The sequence below is a fragment of the Chroicocephalus ridibundus genome, chromosome 16 (genome assembly GCF_963924245.1).
Source record: "Chroicocephalus ridibundus chromosome 16, bChrRid1.1, whole genome shotgun sequence".
Lineage (NCBI taxonomy): Eukaryota > Metazoa > Chordata > Aves > Charadriiformes > Laridae > Chroicocephalus > Chroicocephalus ridibundus.
The window spans coordinates 9,870,192-9,890,734 of record NC_086299.1 but is presented as its reverse complement, the minus strand read 5'-3'; the positions used below and the strand labels follow the sequence as shown (position 1 = coordinate 9,890,734).

The 20,543-nt window shown below is 48.7% G+C and overlaps 1 protein-coding gene across 5 annotated transcripts in view; it reads left to right on the top strand.

The window, feature by feature from the left end:
• The window catches only part of SPEN (spen family transcriptional repressor), a 68,778-nt gene that overhangs the window by 45,722 nt on the left and 2,513 nt on the right, over window positions 1-20,543 (top strand). For 2 of the 5 annotated variants that reach the window (XM_063354028.1, XM_063354026.1), the window contains exons 6-14: window positions 667-818; window positions 3,187-3,312; window positions 3,898-4,011; window positions 5,229-5,342; window positions 7,058-7,158; window positions 9,684-17,625; window positions 18,219-18,632; window positions 19,534-19,728; window positions 20,248-20,406. In XM_063354028.1, coding sequence (XP_063210098.1) covers window positions 667-818; window positions 3,187-3,312; window positions 3,898-4,011; window positions 5,229-5,342; window positions 7,058-7,158; window positions 9,684-17,625; window positions 18,219-18,632; window positions 19,534-19,728; window positions 20,248-20,406 — 9,317 coding nt within the window. The remainder of the gene's footprint in view (window positions 1-666; window positions 819-3,186; window positions 3,313-3,897; window positions 4,012-5,228; window positions 5,343-7,057; window positions 7,159-9,683; window positions 17,626-18,218; window positions 18,633-19,533; window positions 19,729-20,247; window positions 20,407-20,543) is intronic. The other 3 variants (XM_063354027.1, XM_063354030.1, XM_063354029.1) reach the window with 3 other exon arrangements.

The following is a 20,543-nucleotide window of genomic DNA, read 5'->3' as shown; positions in this document are numbered from 1 at the left end:
TCTGGAACCTTACCGAAGGAATCCTGCCATCTTCTCAAACAGTGGGATCTGCTGGAAGAAACAATCTCATCTTCCGTGTCTCAGCCGAGCAGAAGCCATTGGGTGGTGTAAAGCATAGCACTGAGTCCTCATGGGCTTGGGCTTTCTGCTTTTAATTAAAACAGCTAACGACGGCTGCATTTTTGAGGCTAAGGCAGCATAGCCCGAATGACCGACCAGTGAAAACCAGAGCATTGAGCACGTGGTTGTCAGCCTGCACTCCAGTTGCTTGTTTAAAAATGGATTTGTGAAAACAAACTTCTTCCATGTGCTGTCCCCCCCCCCCCAAGTACAGTAAAGCCCGATTTGAATTCATGGTAGGCCTTAATATTTGTTAAAATAAAAATTTCGAGAGAAGCAGTTGGGGTCCGCGGCTACCTTTCACCTGGGGATGCTCAAATTCCTCAGCACTCGCCCAGTGGTGCGATGTGGAGATTTCAAATGCCGTGTAAATAACACAGTTCACACATGTGGTACTGCGTATTTTTGTCAGAGAGATTGGTTACTCTTGTTCAGATCATATCTGCTTGTCAGGAAGCAGACTTGAACAAACAAATCAACATGAACCGAACCCACATGAAAAACACCTCCGTGCATTACAAATATCTTACTCTCTTTTGCTTCTAGAAACAGAAAGTGAGAATGAATTTCGTCCGTTGGATGAAAGGATAGATGAGTTTCACCCAAAAGCAACGAGAACTCTCTTCATTGGCAACTTGGAGAAAACAACCACCTACCATGACCTTCGCAACATCTTTCAGCGCTTTGGTGGGATAGTGGTATGTGAATTCTCTGTACTATATGGTGTCATCGCCCGTTCTTTCTGTACAGACCTGTAAAATGCTACGAGCGGTGGTAAATCATAGTGTCGATGGCGGATAGTTCGGTCTTTATGTAATAATCTGAGTCATTCATCTTGCTAGAATATACCTGAAAGCTTTTCTTTGCGTTTAGAGTGAAATCTTGGCACACGTGTATTGAGGGGATAACTTAGCAGTAGAAACAGTCCTAGGAGCATTTACCAGAAATGCATCTTCTGCTGTCTGGGAGCGTTTGCAGAAAAGCCTAATTAGGTAGTTGGGATGTAAATACGCCTGGTGTTATTTTCATGTTGAATCAGTACGACCCTGTGAAGTCTCAGTTCCCTGTCAGTTTCTGAAACGAGGGGTTTAGTTGCTGCGCGTGGAAGTAGCCGTCAGCTGTCACGGTCTGTGCCCTGACGACAGGGCAGAAGGGACACTGGGCACAAGGATCAGTGATGACACGTGTGGGATTTGGGTTTTCAGCTGAGCAGGCGTATCTGAACGAGACGGAGCAGCAGTCAGCCCCCTCTCCTCTCCTCGTGCCACTTTCTGCCAAATCATATCAATGTTGCATTTGAGAGAAATTTTCCAGAGAAGTAAAGTAACTATCCATGGCCAGTTTAATTAATTCAATCTAAGTTCCGGCACTGATCGTTTGTGTTACGTGCTCCCTGTACAATATTCTCCTGGTAGCTGTGGCTGCTTATGAACGCGCTGTGCCTTATTCATTCTGCTCTGAAATATTTTTGTAACCGTTGAGGTAGCAGTCACGCATACCCGGAACCCCGTATGTACTTCGTACTTCCCCCCCCAAAGAAGGGGAGGCGTGCTTCCCTATATGATGTGGACAAATACAAACTTTGCATTTTATGCCGTCTGGCAGCTCTTGCGCATCCAGCCTCCGCTCTGTCCTCGACATCAACACTGGTTTATGAATTCACGCGGCGGCTTTTCTAATGTTGCAGCAGCAGAGCTGTCCTGATAAAGATGCTTATCAGTAGGAGTGCACTGTCTCATAAAATGGCTTTTCTGTGAAATAGTGCTGTCCTCTCAACGTTATTAATCGCTCAGAATTCGGCAGCAGTGCTGCCTTGCCCAATTTCCGTGAAAACTTACAAGCTCAGGTGCAAAAGGAACCAGCTTTATAACCTTTCCGGTGGATAATGAGCAAAGTAATGATATTTTATTTGCCTGTCAGAAGGAATTGCTTGCCCGGGGTGAGTGGTCAAGTACAATTTGCCATGGTTGCAATCGTGCTACTTCAGACTCTTGGAAATGTATTCCTCTATTAGTATTCCACTTAAATCATTAGGCCAGGGCTACAGAAGTCTAATAGTTGTGTAAATCTCCCTGTTTTTTACTTCTGTTTTCCCAGATAAAGAGCTCTTGGGTGAGACCGTATCAAACTGCTGCCTTGTCCCTAAATTTATTAACCATGAAATTAGTCTGTCCTGGACGTTGGAACGTTTGTGCTTAAATTTGTGCGCTGGCGTTGGCATGTAGCTCACAAAGGAAGCTCGTGCTATTTAAACAAATAAAACGAAACACTCTGCCTTCTATTTTCAGTTCGGAATGAATCATAATATCATGAGTTTGTTCAGAGGCTCTCAGTACGTTTCCAGTACTAGTGCTGAGCTTGAGTGTTAACCAAATGTCAACTCCAAGCTTGCTGGGTTTTTAAAAATTGGTTAAAATCAGCCTTTATTAGGCTTTTGGAGCTTTCTCGTGACTGCGCTTACTTTCAAATGGGCCCGTGGTGGCTTGGGATCCAATACCAGCAGCGACAGAAGTTGAGGAACTTTTTTGCCTTGGCCATGTCAGTGCCAAGGTGGTTCAAGAGACGAATCTGGCATCGCTTTGTTTCTAGGAACAGGATGGATCATATTTATTTGGAAAAGAAACCCCACTTGCCTCTTGGCTGAGAAATGAGGATCGGAGCAGGTTGTTTTCTCGTGAGCCTTTGCGAGCAAAAATTAATCTATATTTCTTTGATTCCGAGTTGTCTCTTCTTGACATAATATTAGCGAACTAAAGCTGCTGTTTGGTGATCAGGTCAGGCTTACTTCTGCGGGGTTGAGTTTTAAATCTGCATTATGAAGAGCTTTCCCTGCGTCAGTAAGGATTTGGTTTTGCCATTGTGGGAGATACGGCAGAACAGTGAAGTTTTTAACCATCTACTGTTGTTTAAATCCTCTCTCTGAAGAAAATATTAATTAAAGAGTGCTTGCTGTGCTATGTGTCTCTCTGAAAAAAAAGGTCCACTTAGATCTAGTTGACGCTGTTGAATGTCCTTTTCGGCCTGTTGCTGACTGCCGATTGTTTTGCTTTGGTTTTTTTTCCCCAGGATATCGACATTAAGAAAGTGAACGGTGTTCCTCAGTACGCGTTCCTGCAGTACTGCGATATTGCAAGCGTGTGTAAAGCAATTAAGAAGATGGATGGGGAATATCTTGGAAATAACCGGCTCAAGGTAAAGAAATTCCTCCCATGGACCGTATCCTTCTCCTTGTTACTTTTGTTTACAGCATCGTAGGATATTTTGCAGGATATATCAGCATAATTTGTGGAAGTGAGATGGTTTTTAATGCGTAGGTCAGAGCATGATGCTTTCAGCCACCACCGTAATTGGGATTAATCAGCATTTTTGCTGGCTGTCTCAGCAAAGAGCCCCAGGACTGAGTAGATTTGGAGACTGACATTCCCTGGCCTCGCAGGTCTGCGTCTGGCGAGGCTGCGCTGGGAAGCTGTACTGGTGCTGATGGCAAACGGAGGCTGTCGGTCCCCCGAGCTGTCAACCTGTCACTTCTCAGAAGCATTCAAATTGTAGAAGAAACAAATGTTGTCAAACACTGTATTTGTTTAAGCATACAGAATTATTTTCATTAATTGCTATTTGATTTTTGTCTTGCTTGCACCTGCGCGAGGTGCTAATTTTAGAAAATCGGTACAAATGACTCGCTTTCTTCAAATAACTCTTTAATTAGGCGTGCTCTCTCTTCGGTTAGTTTAACGCTTGCGAATTGTACTGATGGAAGTTTTGCCCTTTTGTGTTCAGCTGGGTTTTGGAAAGAGCATGCCTACAAACTGCGTGTGGTTAGATGGTCTTTCTACAAACGTTACGGATCAGTATTTAACTCGACATTTCTGCCGATACGGGCCGGTGGTAAAGGTAGGTGGGAGGCTTTGGCGTGTGGTTTGAAGTTGTTACTGTCTTCCTTTCTTCCCATCCTGTCCTTTCAACCCCCACTGTCCAGGGCTTTATATAGCTCAGGTAGAGAAATTCCCTCTGGGGTGTAATTTGGCCGACGGGGCTCTGTAGCTTTGCATCCTTTTGATCCAATACATCGAGCAGTCGCTTCTGGTGTTTTTGGGAAAAAAAAATAAAACATACATATATTTTGAATGAGCCGAGATAATGAGTATTGGAAACCATTTGGTGCTCTTGTGCAGTACAGTCTCTCCCCAACAAAAATTTGTTTTTTTTTTAGAAGACTGACATTGGAGGAACAGCAGTCTAATTACGTAGTTACACTCATGCATGCTAATTACGTAATTAGACATAACTGTATATTTTTTTTCCATCAGACCACAAAAAGACTTTTTAAAAGCAATTAGGATAGTCACAGTAAAAAAGATGTGAAAGAAAAAAGTCGCTGAAGGTGCAACATACCCATATGACACGGTGGGAGTGCGTTACCTGCCCCGCTGTGGGTCAGTACTAGAGATTTATGCGCATGCTTAAATTTAAGCGTGTGAGTTGTCCCCTGTATTTCTGCTGGACGTTGTTGTGCTTAAAGTTAAGCAACGTGTGTAAATCTTTGCAGGATCAGGGTCTCGCCTCCTTAAAGGATTTTTGTGGGTTTGTGTTGCAGCTTTGACATTCTTTATTGTCGCTGTTGTTGCTTGAAAAATAACTTTATGTTGCTAAAAGAAGCTAATATTTGGAAATTGGGCATTTAGCAACTGACGAGTGGTACTGCAGACTGTGATAACAAAAAACTGTTTCCATTTTGGGATTAAATGTTCCCTTTACCTTTTTTCCCCCCTAAAACACATTGGAAATTTTTCAAAAAACCTAAAAGTAAACAAAGCGAAACTACAAAACTCAGTCACCAAAGAGAAAAAAAAATTAAAAGTAAAATACAGAAAAACAAAATAAAGGCATAATATACCTCAAGCCACAATATCCACAATTCAAAGCAGTCCCGTGTCCTTTTATTGTCTCTTCATTACAATATGCCTCATCAGAAAAGCCTGGAAATTAACCTTGCTAAAAATTATTTCCTTACTGGTATCCTCATGACTTAGGATTTTGTTGGGACTGACATTAAGTCCTGTGGATGAGGCTCTTATTTGGTTTTTGTTTTGTTTTTTTGTTTTTTACAGGTGGTGTTTGACCGCTTAAAAGGCATGGCCCTGGTTCTCTACAATGAGATTGAATATGCACAAGCAGCTGTAAAAGAGACCAAGGGGAGGAAAATCGGTGGGAATAAAATTAAGGTGTGCAGAATGACCTCCAAAACCAAAAAAAAAAAAACCAAACCAAAAAAAGAGAAACAAATTGTATTTAGGCCTTACCCCTTAAACGCTGGCATTTGCAGACTGCCAGTCAAAAGGAATACTTAGCGGGACACGTACGTCCCGGATATCAAAGGCTGAAACTAATATTTTTTTATACTCGGCTTATCAAGATGTTAGGGGATCTTGAACCCTTACTTATAAAGCCTTTTCCAGTATTCTGCCGTTTGTTTCACTGAACTTGTCTCTCTGAGCTCCTGAGTGTTGGTGTCCGTGTTACTACCTCATTTACCCAAATCCAAGGCAAGCTTTGGTCTGTTTTCGTATTAGAAAAGTGAAATCCGAGGCTGTGAGTTCCTCCTGGATGACACACGGCTGCATTTCAGCTGCTCCGTGCTGATGTCCAGGCTCTTGACCTGGCCGAGGCGATCTGCGGTGGCTCGCGCGCCGTAAAAAAGTGGGGTACGGCAGCCCACGGTGCAATCTGCTCTTGCGATGGCAGCTCCTTCCTTCGAACAGATTAAAAAAAACCCAATAAAAATTAAAAACACTACTCTCAAAACCAGATAGAAAGTACTTTTCCCCTGGAACAACACTTAACATTTACAGGGATGTCTTGGATTTGGGTGAATGTGGTAATACCTGTTACGACTGTCCCATGGGTTCCGCTAATTTGGGACGGGAGGCGTCAGCCAACCCTCTGAATTATCTTCCTCCTCCTCCTTTCTTCTCTCTTAAAGAGCGGGTAATGATTTCAAGCATGATCTCTCATCTGGTGTATTAACCTAGCGACTCCGCACCCCTCGGGGTTAGGAGTTGGATACACTGCAGTTTTGGAGCGTGTTGGTTGACTATAAAGAGCCTTTCGGTGCAATTAAATGTGTGGTCATTTAAAAGTTTCGTATCTTCTCTTTTGTGGGTGTCGCTACTTAGCAACTTCAAAATAAGCAACACCCTTCATGCGTGTGCGTCTGTGCTCCACTGCTGTGGTTATACAAGTGTCTAGGCTGATTTTTTTTTTTTTTAAATAAAAAAAGAGGGAACTAGAATGTTAAAAATATACTGCATTACGCGGCATATACGTAGATAAATCCATTCCAATCCTTCCTTTTTTGCATCAGCTGTGCCATTAGCTTCTTAATATTGTCACCCTCGGCTAGAAAACATCAGTTTTCGAGTAGCTAGAACAGGGAGCTGCAATTCGTGAGGCTTGGTTCCTTGCCTGTCCCTGCTCTTGCCTTTGCGTATAACCCCGGGCAAATAACGTGGAGTCTGAAACAGATTAATAATCCTGACCTGCTGTAGCACCGCGTTGAGATAAAAGGGACTTTGGAACTGGAATTGGAATCGTAGTATGAGAGACATCAATACTACGATAACGATGTGTATTTTTCCTGCTGATTTACGGAACAGAAGCCTCCGGTCTTGCAGCTACAACAACATACCCCGGGAAGGAGGTGGTTGTACGGCTCCACGCAGCTCCACGGAGTTGAGAGAGAGAGGTTTTTATTCCTGGGGATGTGTAGGGCCGGTCCCGAGAAGCGTTTGACTTTTTTTTTTTTTTTTTTTTTTGCTGGTGGTGTTAAATGTTATCATCCCCATTTTCAGTTCCGCTCCCATCTTCAGGCTGCAGCAGTGAAATGTTGTCACAATGGGATGGTGCTCTCACTGAACGTGATTTCCCCTTTATTTTTCAGGTGGACTTTGCAAATCGAGAAAGTCAGTTGGCATTTTATCATTCCATGGAGAAAACGGGTCAAGATATCAGAGACTTTTATGAAATGCTGGCAGAAAGAAGGCACGTATCAATATCTTTTTTCCAGTCTTTTACTTTTCCAGCCTCGTCTTAAGTGCAGTTAAACTTTCTTCAGGCCGTAATTATTAAACAAACACTTGGTTTTCTTCCTCTCAACTTTATCCTTATTTTTAGCAGCAACATTTTAGCCTATTTTTAATGTCTTTTACATTTTCGATTTTTTTTTTTTTTTTTTTTTTTAACAAATTCAGGTGGTCAGCCTTCAGCATTGCAGATGAAAGCAGACAGGATGTCACACATCCGAAGTGTAGTCGGTTACTGAAATTCGTACTTAGGGGGAGGGCTTGGCTGTCTGCGTGATCTATATATTTTGGTATCCGGTTACTGTGATGGGTCACCAGGACACAGTCGTGAGTCATTCATCATTTCTTAGGAATGCAAAGAATAGCTTAGCTGTAATGCCGTCCAGTGCCCGCAAGAGAAATGTGTATGTTGACGAGTGTATGTATACATAGTCTGATAAACTGCTGCCGCGCATCTGCTGAGCAGAGAGTAAAATTTGGTCTTTCACCTACCCCTTTTCAACAGTTTAGTTTATTAACTTGATAAAATAATAAAACACAAGTGAGGCTGCAATTTTATTTTTATTTTTTTTTTTAGTTATTTGACACGAAAAATCTGTTCTGTGTTGCCGTCCTTCTGCAGCGTCTGTCGTGACGGTGTTTGGCCGTTTTGGACATGCTGCAAAGGCTTGGTGGCCCCCCCCGGCACGGCCACGTAACCTCTGCAGACCCTGGCTGAAGCACTCTGCATTTTGTGCCTTTTTTTTTTCCTGGATAAACATCTCTGGTTTTATTACTAATGACTACGGTGAAGGCTGGAAAAGGAAGCATTTTCTTTTTGTGGGGGTGCATTTTTATTACCCTCAAAAGCTGGCTTAATTGTTAGGGTTCTGCTTTAGCTATGAATAAGCCCAGCGTGACGCTGAAGGTACCTGGGCGCTAGAGAAGTTCAGTGGGTTGTTTTGCAGCAAAATAGATCGGTCTGACATATATGCAAAATTGCCAGATTTAAAAGCGAAGAGGGTTTGGAAATTGGCAATCGGGATTTGCATAATGGAAATAAATGTGTGCGTTCCCCAGTCCTTGACAGCTGTTGTGATGTTCCTGCAAGCCGTCAGTAATAATTTCCTCTGAACTACACCACATTCAAAAAAAGCGAAGTGCATTATCGGATGTCTTTTAATGCACGGGAGTCAGCTGGGCTTGGCTTCGCCGTGAAATAGTTCTGAGTAGAACAGTGATTTCTGGAACAACGTGACACTTGGGTACACGTTAGTCTTGTTTTTTCCTTTTTCTGCCATTATGCTCGCATAGCCAGTAGGAGACGCTTAGAATAATGAATCACGGAGTGATTGAGCGAGTTCTGTATCTTCTGCTCCTCCTCCGCGCTCCTCTTGGCAATGATCTCCACTAACCAGCTTCTCTAAGGTTGTGGTTGTAGCCAGCCTAAATAGGAACCAAAGGAAAAAATCCCTACAAAAAAAACCCCAAACAAAACCTGTGATTAATTTTTTTAACTTCACAGCTGCCTCCCACAGTGTCCCACTTCACTTGCAGAATGAGGGTTTTATCTTCCGTGTTTTGTTTCTTTGTGGGTTTTTTTTTTTTCCAATGTCGTCCATTTCATAAAATGTGGAACCTGTCAGCTTTTAACAGAAATTGTGAAGCCAAATAAACCTACGTGAAATAGAGCGTGCAAAACACGCTGTAATGGTGGAGAACTGGAGCGCCAGTTCTAGGCCACCCCTCTGCCAAAGAGGTGTGTTCAGTCTTACAAATGGCTTATTTTTGCTGTTTGGAACTATTGAGATAATAACACTAATTGCTTGACTTATTTTGCTGAATACTTCCCATGAATCCACCTGCTCTCATAAACAACCTGATTTTTTTTTTTATTGACTGGGTCTGTAAATAGGCAACGTCAGCATGTCACATGCAGCGAAAGAGCCAATTTTGGAATTAAATGATCGCTTACAGGGTTTAGCATTTTTAAAGAAGTCTTATTACCACTTCAGTGCTTAGTAACGGAGAGGTTTCAGCCTTGAGTTTTGACTTGACTCATGTTTTCAGCGTTAGGTTTTAGGTTCGTGAGATGGGGAGCCTTGAGTTTTGACTTGACTCATGTTTTCAGCGCGAGGTTTCAGGTTCGTGAGGTGGGGTGGGCTTCACTGTGACAGACTGCGCGTGGGTGCTGTGTGGGTTTTACCTTAAATTTAATGCAATATTTAAATTGGGCAAGCCTGAAGCAGTGAGGGTGGTGAAAAGATACTTGGCAGAGCTATCGCAAAATGACCAATTCACTGCATACAGTATTTGATAAACTAAAAAAGCACTTCATCCACTGCGCACTGATTCGTTGTTGTTAAATCCCTGTAGGCAGCTGTGTACAGTCGCCTTGATGCGCACGTAAAGAAATGATAAAATGATTCCCCTGCATAGCAAAGAACGTGGTAACGCAGTATGTTGGTTGAGAAGGAGAACTTACCTGTTTATTCTTATATTTAGCAGAGACGAGCGAAGAGGATCTTACGAATACGCCCCTGATCGTACTTACTACGAGACTGTTCGGACCCCGGGGACGTATCCTGAAGATCCTCGGCGAGAATATCCGGCTCGAGGCAGGGAATTTTACGCAGAGTGGGATCCCTACCAAGGAGACTACTATGACCCACGATACTATGACGACCCCCGCGAGTACAGGGATTACAGAGGCGATCCCTATGAGCAGGACATAAGGGAGTACAGTTACAGGCAACGGGAGAGGGAGAGGGAACGGGAACGGTTTGAATCCGATCGGGACAGAGACCATGAACGGAGACCAATTGAACGGAGCCAGAGTCCAACGCATTCCAGGCGTCCGCAGAGCCCTGGAGCGTCTCCCTCGCAATCGGAAAGGCTGCAGAGCGATTCGGAGAGGAGGATTTACAGCAGGTCATCGGATCGCAGCGGCAGCTGCAGCTCTTTGTCTCCTCCACGATACGACAAGCTTGACAAAGCCCGCGTGGAACGTTATGCAAAAAACGAAAAAACGGAGAAAGAGCGTGCTTTCGACCAGGAGAGAGTCGACAAGGAAAAGCGCTTGGTGAGAAAGGAAAAGCCGGAAAAACTAGAAAAGGAAAAAACCGATAAGCAAAAAAGAAAAGCAAAAATCCATTCGCCCAGCTCACAGTCTTCTGAAACGGATCAAGAGAACGAGAGAGAGCCCAGCCCCGAAAAAGTGAAGGGCAATAGTAAACAAAGCAAAGAGAGAGGTGACAAGGAAGGGACAGCTAAAAACCGCCTGGAATTAATGCCCTGTGTGGTGTTGACCCGAGTAAAAGAAAAGGAAGGCAAAGTTATTGATCAGCCCGCTTTGGAGAAACTGAGAGCAAAGCTTGATAATGACACTATGAAATCCCCGCTCCTTGAACAAAAAACCCAGACATCTCAAGCTGAGCAAACCAAGTCTGAGCAGCCTAAACTGGAACCTGTCAGAACCAAGGTGCAAAAAGAGAAAGCCCTTGCCAGTCACGTAGAAGTGGTGGATAAGGAGGGAAAACTGAAACCCAAAAAGCACTTGAAGACGGAGCAAACTTCCGAGGGGGCCAACGCGGTAGATTTAGACAAGTTGGAGGCTCGTAAAAGACGTTTTGCCGATGCAAATCTGAAGCCTGACCGGCAAAAACTGGAAGTAAAAAGAAGTAGCCAAGATGAGGAGGATGCACGCGTGGTTTTGAAAAAGCAGCTTGATGCAACGGCTTCGTCTAGAGAAGCGACAATGTTAAGGGAAGGAGAATTGGAGAGAAAACCCCTGAGGAAGGAGATGCTTAAAAGGGAATCTAAAAAACTCAAACTGGAAAGACTTATTCCTGTTACTAGTCCCAAAGAAATTCAGGAGACTCTTAACGTTGGTGGGATTGGCATGCGTCCCACCCTAGATCTGCAGGCGAGGCTGATGGAGGCAGCCGATGAACCGGTGGAAGTTCAGGAACTCTCTTCTAAAAAATCGAACCCGGTAAAACCCCAGCATAAACAGGTACAGCTACTCGACGACCAAGGAACAGAGAGAGAGGACGCGAGGAAGAATTACTCTGGTCTTCCTGAAGACGCACCTGACCATAAACTTGGCCAAGAGAAACCTCAGTCAACTGATACGGAGGAGAAAATTGGCATTGACATTGACCACACGCAGAGCTACAGGAAACAAATGGAGCAAAGTCGCAGGTTAAAACAGCAGCTGGAAATGGAGATTGCAAAGTCTGAGAAGTTTGGCAGCCCAAAGAAAGATGTGGATGAATACGAAAGACGGAGCTTGGTCCACGAGGTGGGAAAACCTCCGCAAGACGTCACCGATGACTCTCCACCAAGTAAAAGGAAAAAGACTGACCAGTTTGACTTTGAAATTAGCACTAAAAGAGAAAGAAACTACAGAAGTTCTCGTCAGGTGAGTGAGGACTCAGAAAGGACATCCTGTTCCCCTAGTATCAGACACTTCCCTTTCCACGAAGATGACGACACGCTCGATTCTCCGAGGCTAATGCCGCTAAAGGAAACCAAAGAGTCACCGAAAATAGAAGAAAAGGGTCTTTCGTACTCCAACATGACTGTGAGGGAGGACTCGCTGAAATTTAATCCTTACGATTCCAGCAGAAGGGAGCAGATGGCAGAAATGGCTAAAATAAAACTATCCGTGCTGAGTTCTGAAGATGACTCGAGTAGGTGGGAAACACAAGTGAAGCAGGAGCCTGGTCGAGTTGATATCAGCTTCCCGAGCAGCATCGTCAAAAGAGACAGCATACGCAAGCGGTCTGTCCGAGACCTGGAACCTGGGGAGGTGCCTTCAGATTCAGATGACGACAGTGAAAACAAGCCCCATTCCCCAAAAGCCTCGTCCTTGTTAGAGAGTTCCAGGTTGTCTTTTTTATTAAGGGACAGAGAAGAGAAGTTACGTGAAAGAGAGGAAAGACTGTCAAGTTCCTTAGAAAGAAACAAATTTTACTCTTTCGCATTGGACAAGACAATCACACCAGACACAAAGGCCTTGCTTGAAAGAGCCAAATCTCTCTCTTCATCCAGAGAAGAAAACTGGTCCTTTCTAGATTGGGATTCACGATTTGCTAGTTTTAGAAACAATAAAGACAAAGAGAAGGTTGACTCGGCTCCGAGACCTATTCCATCTTGGTATATGAAAAAGAAAAAAATCAGGACTGATTCAGAAGGTGGGAAACTAGACGATAAGAAAGAAGATCATAAAGAGGAGGAACAAGAGAGACAGGAACTGTTTGCTTCTCGGTTTTTGCATAGCTCAATCTTTGAACAGGACTCCAAGCGCCTGCAGCATTTAGAGAGAAAAGACGATGATCTGGACTTCATTTCTGGTAGGTTGTACGGGAGACAGTCTTCCTCCGATGGGACTAACAGCGCGGCTGATTTGGTGCAAGAACCGGTGGTTCTCTTCCACAGCAGATTTATTGAACTGACGCGAATGCAGCAGAAAGAAAAAGAGAAAGATCAGAAACCAAAAGAAGTGGAAAAACAGGAAGACAAAGAAAACCGGCCGAAAACACCAGAAACGGTTCCTGATACTAAAGAGCCAGAACATAAAACTTCCTCGGTAGTGGGTCCCTCTTCGGTTGCTGTCCTACCACAGGAACCAGCACCGGTGGCTTCCGAGAAGGTAGCGAATGAGAAGGTGGTGGTGGAAACAGCTTCTGTAAAAGAAGAAAAACCATCTGAACCTGCTTCTACAGCAGAGGAGCAAAAACCTTTTCCTGAACTTGCTGCTCCTGTCAAAATTGAACCACCCGAGCAAACCGAGCCCCCGCCAGTCGTAGAAGCTAATAAAGAAGTTGTCACTACAACCCTGGCACCGGAGGAAGACACTGTGGCAACAGAGCATCCTTCATACTTGGATACCAAGCCTCCTACTCCCGGAGCTTCGTTTCCCCAAGTGGACATCAGTGTAGATCCAGAACCTGAAGCTGCCCAGTTGGTTCCACCTCCGCCCAAGCTAGTTCAGAAGTCCGATGAGGCTGCCGAGCCTAAAGAAGAAAATCCTCCGCCTTCTGCCAACGCTGATGCTAGTGCGAGTCAAAAGGTGGAGGCGGCTGCTGAGGTCCTGCCGCCCGTTTCCGACAACGATATGGAAGTCGAACCTCCGGTTGTTGTAAAAGACAAGAAGTCCTACAAGAGTAAACGCTCCAAGACTCCCGTGCAATCGGCAGCAGCTAACGTCACGGAAAAGCCCGTCACGAGGAAGAGTGAAAGAATTGACCGTGAAAAACTCAAAAGGTCAAGCTCTCCTCGTGGGGAGACGCAGAAGCTTTCCGAATTGAAAGTGGAGGCGGAGAAGGTTTCGAGGAATGCTGCTAAATCCCCTAGTTCTGCTGCAGAGCCGGAAAACGTGGAGCCAAGCTTGCCAATAGGCCGGACTAGGCGCAGAAACGTAAGGTCAGTCTACGCTACCACGGGGGACAATGAGGGCCCGTCTCCGGTGAAGGACTCCGTGGAGGTCACTAGATCCACCAGGAAGAGAGGGGAAAAGGAACCGCAGGAAACGGTGACAACTGTTCCTACGACCCCGAGGAGGGGAAGACCTCCGAAAACCCGCCGTAAGCCGGAGGAGGACATCTCTCCAATAAAGACAGAACCGGTACAGCAAGAGGTGGAGGAGGCTGAAACTAAAGACGCTGTGGAAGCTCCTAAGCCTGCAGAAGGTTGGAGGTCGCCTAGATCCCAGAAGCTAACACACAGTCACTCATCAGCTGCTACCAGCCAACAGGGGAAGAAAGGGAAGAATGAACCGAAAGCCGATACCTCAGCTGAATCCGAAGATGCTGCTGAAAGAAGCAGTCAGGAATCGAGCATCGGTGACAACGGCAATAAAGCCAAAGGCACTGAGAAAGAGCCGGCAGCGAGCGAGCAGAAACGTGATAGGAAAGAACTGGATGTGGAGAAAAACCAGCTAGAAATCCCCACGGTTGAGATCACTGAGAAGAAGCCGGTGCCGGAAAAGGTTACAAAATCCAAAAGGGGAAGGTATAAAAATACCAAAACTGTCGTAGATAAAGCATCCGTGTGTCTCAAAAATGTAGAAATACGCCTCAACGTGGACGAAGTCAAGGGCGCCTTGCGGCCGACTGATGAGGAGGCAGAGCCGGTGGCGGTGTCGCCGGCCAAAATGAAGAGCCCCCCAAAAGAGGACATCTTGCCACCCCATTTTGCTAAGAATGAGGTAGAAGATTCATTCCCAGAAACGGAAAAAGAGGTGATACGGGAGCCAAAGCAGTCCCCCGAAGCTGCCCAGTTAGCCAAACAGATCGAACTCGAGCAGGCCGTGGAGAACATTGCAAAACTCACCGAAACTCCTCCGTCAATTGCTGCCTACAAAGACCCAACGGCAGACGTGCCCGAAGTTCGTCAGGAGGAGGAAGGAGATAAACCCGCGCATCAGGCTAGTGAAACAGAGCTGGCAGCGGCCATCGGCTCCATCATCAATGATATTTCTGGAGAGACGGAAAGCTTTCCTGCACCCCCGACGTATCCCGCTGAATCGGAAGCTGAAATCCCCGCGGAGCCCTTGGTGTTACCGTCACCTCGGGAGGAGATGGAGCCTGAGACTGATCAGGCAGTGAATAATATCCTAGAAACTGAGGCTGCTGTCGAGCCCGCGGTGCAGCCGGTTCCCAGCTCTGCCCCACCGGCGGTAGAGACGGAGAGCAAGGAGGCCGAAGTCAGCTTCAGCGAATCTTCCAACTCTGCGCAGGAGGCCGAGACCTTGCAGGAGGCTGAAGTTGCTCGGAAGGAAAAGGGCCGTCAGAAAACCACACGGCAGAGACGCAAAAGGAGCACGGGCAGAAAGGGCGACGCCACTGAAGTCAACGCCTTCGAGCCGGAGAGGGTGCCGAGCAAGTCGCCCCCCGCCAACGAAGTAAAGACGAAGCCCGAAGAAGCCTCGAAGGAGGAAAAGCAAACTAAAACCATAGCTCAGGCGTCCATGGAGCCAAGCGCTTCCGATGCCAGCAAGGCTGCAGCTGCTGACGTTGCAGCTGTGCATGAAGCCGTCGCTGAGAGCGGCACCTCTCCGAAAGCACCCGCTCCGACTCCCCTGGACCTGCCGGCCCCGCCGGTTACCCTCGACGAGGGGAGTCAGAGCGGGTTCAAGATACGGTCGCCCATGGAGAACACCCCCATCACCCCGCCCAGCGCCCCAAATGCAGCCCTTCCCACCGTCCCTTCGGCAGCGGTGGCAGCCAAACTGTCCACCCCAGTGCCCGCCACCATCGTCCCCCTTCACTCCGGCACTGCCAAGGTGCCGGAGTGGATGGTAAGGCACGAGGAACCCCGTGCCCGTTCCACGCCCCCACCCGCTCTCCCACCAGACACGAAGGCGTCGGATATCGATACAAATTCCAGCACTTTGAGGAAGATACTCATGGAGCCCAAGTACGTCTCAGCGACGAGCATAACCTCCACGCACGTGACGACGACGCACGCCGAGCCGGTGAGCGCGCCTCGTTTGGAGGAGGCACCCCTCCACCCCGCGGTGGAGGCCATAAAGCCGGTTTCGGAGGAGAAGCCGGCAGTTCCCGTCACCAACGCCTTGGACCCACCGGTGGCCGAAGCCCCCGTGTTCAGCGAGAAGGAAAAGATAAGCACCGTGATTGCTCCCAAAGCCACTTCTGTCATAAGCAGGATGCCCCACAGCATGGATCTGGAGGAGGCTCCGAGGATCACCTTGGTGAAGCAAGCTCCCCAAACCCAGACGTGTCTCGTCAACGCCCCCTCGCCGAAATTTAAGCAGAGGTCAAGCACAAATGATAACAGCAGGTTTCATCCAGGATCGATGTCTATTATTGAGGAGAGGCCTGTAGAGACTGGGTCCAGTCCGGGGCTGCGGGTGAACACCTCGGAAGGCGTAGTCCTTCTGAGTTACTCGGGACAGAAGACAGAAGGCCCTCAGCGAATTAGTGCCAAGATCAGCCAGATTCCCCCAGCCAGCGCTGTCGACATAGAGTTTCAGCAGTCGGTGTCCAAGTCTCAGATTAAACAGGAACCTATCACACCATCTCAGCCGACGCCAAAAGGCTCCCAGACCTCGGCGGGCTACGGGACTGTTTCCACCCATTCTTCTTTGGTACTAGGGACACAAGCTTACAATACGTCGCCCGTCATCTCCTCCGTTAAACAAGAGCGCACTGCGCTGGAGAAGTCCGACTCGTCCCACCTTTCCGTTCAGACTCCAGCGTCTCAGCCCGGTAAAGTCCTCACTCAGACTGTAAACACTCCACCCGTACTCGTCCACAACCAGATGGTTGTGAACAAAAAACTGTCCGATCCGGCTGCTCTCAAAGTGGAGACCAAGACTCTGCAACCCTCCAACTTGAGTCCTGGAGTCAGTCCCCACCACCCTTCCCTCTCTGGGAAAATGCATTCGGAAGCAAACCACGTCAGCTCGGGACCCAGCACCCCGACCGACCGGGCTATTTCCCACTTGGGGGTCACCAAACAGGAGCCGCACTCGCCCCGTACTAGTGGGCACTCGCCGTCGCCGTTCCCCCGGGCTTGTCATCCCGGCAGTACCTCGTCTCCGGCTCTATCGAGCAGCACCCCGGTCATGCTGGCGCCGGGAATTCCCGTTCCTCAGTACATATCCAGCATGCATCCCGAGCAATCTGTTATCATGCCCCCTCACAGCGTAACGCAGACTGTGTCCCTGGGCCATCTGTCCCAAGGTGAGGTGAGGATGAACACCCCTCCTCTCTCCGGCATCCCTTACGGCATCCGCCCGGAAGCGCTCCATTCCCCCAGAGCCGCTCTGCAACCCCAGATAGAGATCAAACCTCAGCGGTCCAGCACGCCCCAGCCAGCTCCGATACGAGACATAGTCATGCCTCCTCTCTCCTCTCAGCATGCCCCCGAGGAGGAGATGCATTACCACCACACCACGGTGTGCAGGGGGCCAGCCCCGGTTCAGTCGGACGTGCTGGTGATGCAGCCGGATTACCGCATGCACCCCACCAGCATCCGGCTGGACCAGTACAACGTCCCCCGGGACGTGAGGATGATCATGCACCCGCACATGGCCGCCGTGGGCGAGCACCACTCGGAAACGAGACAATCCCGAACGCCTGAAGGGGCTGTGAAAACTCCCCCCGTCAGTAAGACCCCGCAACCTGGAAAAGAGACGCCCAAATCCTCCGAAGGCAAGATGGCACACTCTCCTCACAGCGAGCCCCGGCTCCTCAGCGTCCCCTCCAGCAGCCAGCTGCCTGGACTGCCTTTGACGCAGCCGGTGGTGGTACCGCACGGGGTGCAGATCATGCACCCCGCGGGGAGCTCCTTTCACGATTATCGGTCTGTGTACGGCGACATGAGGAATTACCATACGGCGGCACAGCTCGGGCATCCTCAGTTCCCGGGTGCCTCGCCGATCGGGTTGCCTTCCCGGAGCATGACCCCATCTCAGGTGAGAAGTAAAACCCTTTCTTCTCCTTCTACCTGAAAGCTGGAGCGCTTTGAGCTAATTACAGCCCCGGCGTGGCTTTGTGTGGCCACAGGAGCTGAGTTCAGCTCTCTGTGATTATTCTCCAAGCCAACTTCAGTTCAAAGCACGAGAGGAGCTATTTTTGTTTGGGAAATGGGGTTCGAATGCTGCTTAGCATTAGAGGAAGCTGGAAACAAACATGTTTTCTTGACTACTCTAGGACTCAAACCTACCTGCAGGTTTCTAGACGTAGAGGTTTTGGGGAGAGAAATGTCAGCATCGAGGTAGCGTGGGGGTCAGACATCCTCAGGCGCCTGGCGTGGATAACGGAGGGCTTGGGGCAGGATTCGGGGGATGCAGTTTCAGCTCTGGGGTGTGAGAAGCTGCTGGGGTGGCTTGGGAAGGGGCGGCTGATCCAGGCCCCACCGCAGCAGGGCTGGTGCTGTGGCGTGGAGACACCCATTTCTCCACCAGCCATCTGATGGTGTCCTGGCAGCCTTAGCATTGAACCAACGAGTTCCGATATGCCCGTGGCCCAAAATCTTTCCTTTTTCCCCCCGCCACCTGCTTCCCAGGGTCTACAGGAGGGCGAACACTCGCACCCCAGCCAGCCAGTACGCAGCAAGACTCCTCAGATCCCGCAGGATCCCAAGGGCCCGCCGGCAGCAGGACCTGAACAGAGTCACCACCCCACTGTAAATAGGCACGCGGCGCCGATAGACCCTCACGTCCACCTTCAGAGGGCACAAGCGGACACGGGCCAGACCTCCTACCCTTCGCCCGTCGCTATCTCAATGAAACAGGAGCTTCCGTCACCGCACCAACCTCAGGCGGTTCCCAAGCAATCCATGTTTATCCCCACGACGTCGGGTCCCGGCGCCCCGCCGGGGCTGCCCCTCAATCGCCCGGAGCCCCAGTCCACGCTCAAACAGGAGCCGTCTCCTCACCCCGTTTCGCAGAGACCTGTGGACATGGTTCAGCTCCTGACAGTAAGTATTGCTCCGACGTCTCCTGATACCGCTCCGGCCTTTTCTCCTGGCCGAGTAGCCTTGTGCTCCTCGTCCGGGGAGAAACAGTCAGGTTCTGCATAGCTTGTGGCACCAAAACCCGCTCTCTTTTGGCGTCAAATGCTTCAGATGTGGAGAAGGTGGTTGATTTTCTGTCCCTGGTGAATTTTAGCTGTGTTCACGTGCACGTGACATTTACTACAGCCTCCAAATAAGGTGCTGCTGATGCAGAGGAGCCCGTATTTCTCTCGTTACGGTTTCTCTCAGCCTGCCGGCTCAGGCAGGCAGCGCTGCGTCATTTCTACAGTCAGCAGGACTGTCAGATCTTCTTCACAGGCGGGAAAGAGTGATGGTGTATTTAATTTAAAGAAAAAGAACCAAAAACGCCCTCCCAAAGCCTAAAGGCGGAGGAAGAGGAGGGAGATGGTGAGGAACGGGCGCTGACGCGGAACCCAGAGTTGCGTTCGGCGCCGAGTATTTCCCGCGTAACCTTGGGCGACTCCCCCCTGCTGCTGCTGCTGCTCTCTCTCAATTCTCCCGTTTGTAAAAGAGAAAATAACGTTTGGTGACAGCCCGGCTCTGCCTCGCGCTGCGGCGGGAGGCTGGAAGCTTGGGAAGTGCTCTGATGTTAGGACGAAGGGAGCCACCCAGGCTGGAAGAAAAAGGGCTCAATTACTGATTTAGCAGGACCTAACCCAAGCCCGGACCGGCGCGTATGAGGGGCGATAAGACGTTACATCTGTACCGAGTCCTTAAAGCAAAGCAGCGGTGTCTTTAATTGCCTGGGAAATTATCAGAGGCGAACAAGCAGCTCGGACGGGATTTAAGATCCCCCCCCCTCTCCTTCATTTGCGTTTAATATTTCTTCTCCTTCTCTTTCCAGAAATACCCGATTGTCTGGCAGGGCCTTTTGGCTCTAAAAAACGACACGGCCGCTGTTCAGCTCCACTTCGTCTCCGGTAATAACGTCTTGGCGCACCGATCCCTGCCGGCGCCGGAGGGGGGGCCGCCGCTGAGGATCGCTCAGCGCATGCGACTGGAGGCGTCGCAGCTGGAAGGCGTCGCGCGGAGAATGATGGTGAGGGGTCGGGATGGGGCGAGGACACGTGTTTGGGGTGAGCTCCTGTCTGTGTGCTGGAAGTTGGGCTGTTCTCACACAAAAAAAAAAAACTCCGCCGATTCTCACAGAAACCTCAGCTCCCGTTGGCTTGTGTCACCGTATTTTGGGATTCTGGGAATGGCTGTGCGATTCCTTCGTCCCAAAGGGCGTGAAATGCGGATTGCACGTGGTGAGCGACTCAGCATTCGTAGGAAAGGGAATGGCGGAGTTGGGAAATCTTTGAAGTCACCCAGCCCTCGGGCCCGGAACAAATTCCTGCTGGCTCTGACACGTCGGAGTAAGGCGGGAAGTGGAATTCAGGCAGCCGTGGAAATCAGTAGTTTTCAGTCCTTTTCACCATCTGGGCTGGCCGAGCTTTCAGCACCTCTTTTGTAGGGAGTTCAAAGGGAGGATTTTCCGCCGCGGATAACGAATGTATGTCAGGAACGAGCCCGTTCCCAGCAAACGTTGGACTTAATGACTGTGTTTTCTCTCCAGGTGGAGAGCGATTACTGCCTGCTGCTGGCCTTGCCGTGCGGCCGAGACCAGGAAGACGTAGTGAATCAGACGGAGTCGCTGAAGGCTGCGTTCATCAGCTACCTGCAGGCGAAGCAAGCTGCAGGAATCATCAACGTTCCCAACCCCGGCTCTAATCAGGTACCGCCGGGCAAAACCCCGAAACTTAAATCGGTAGATACTGGACCCTCCAGCCTTCCGCTTTGGCTTAACATTGGAGTTGAGCTGCCTGTTTTTATTATTAAAACAAAATCCCCCCCATTTCCCGCGCTGGCTTC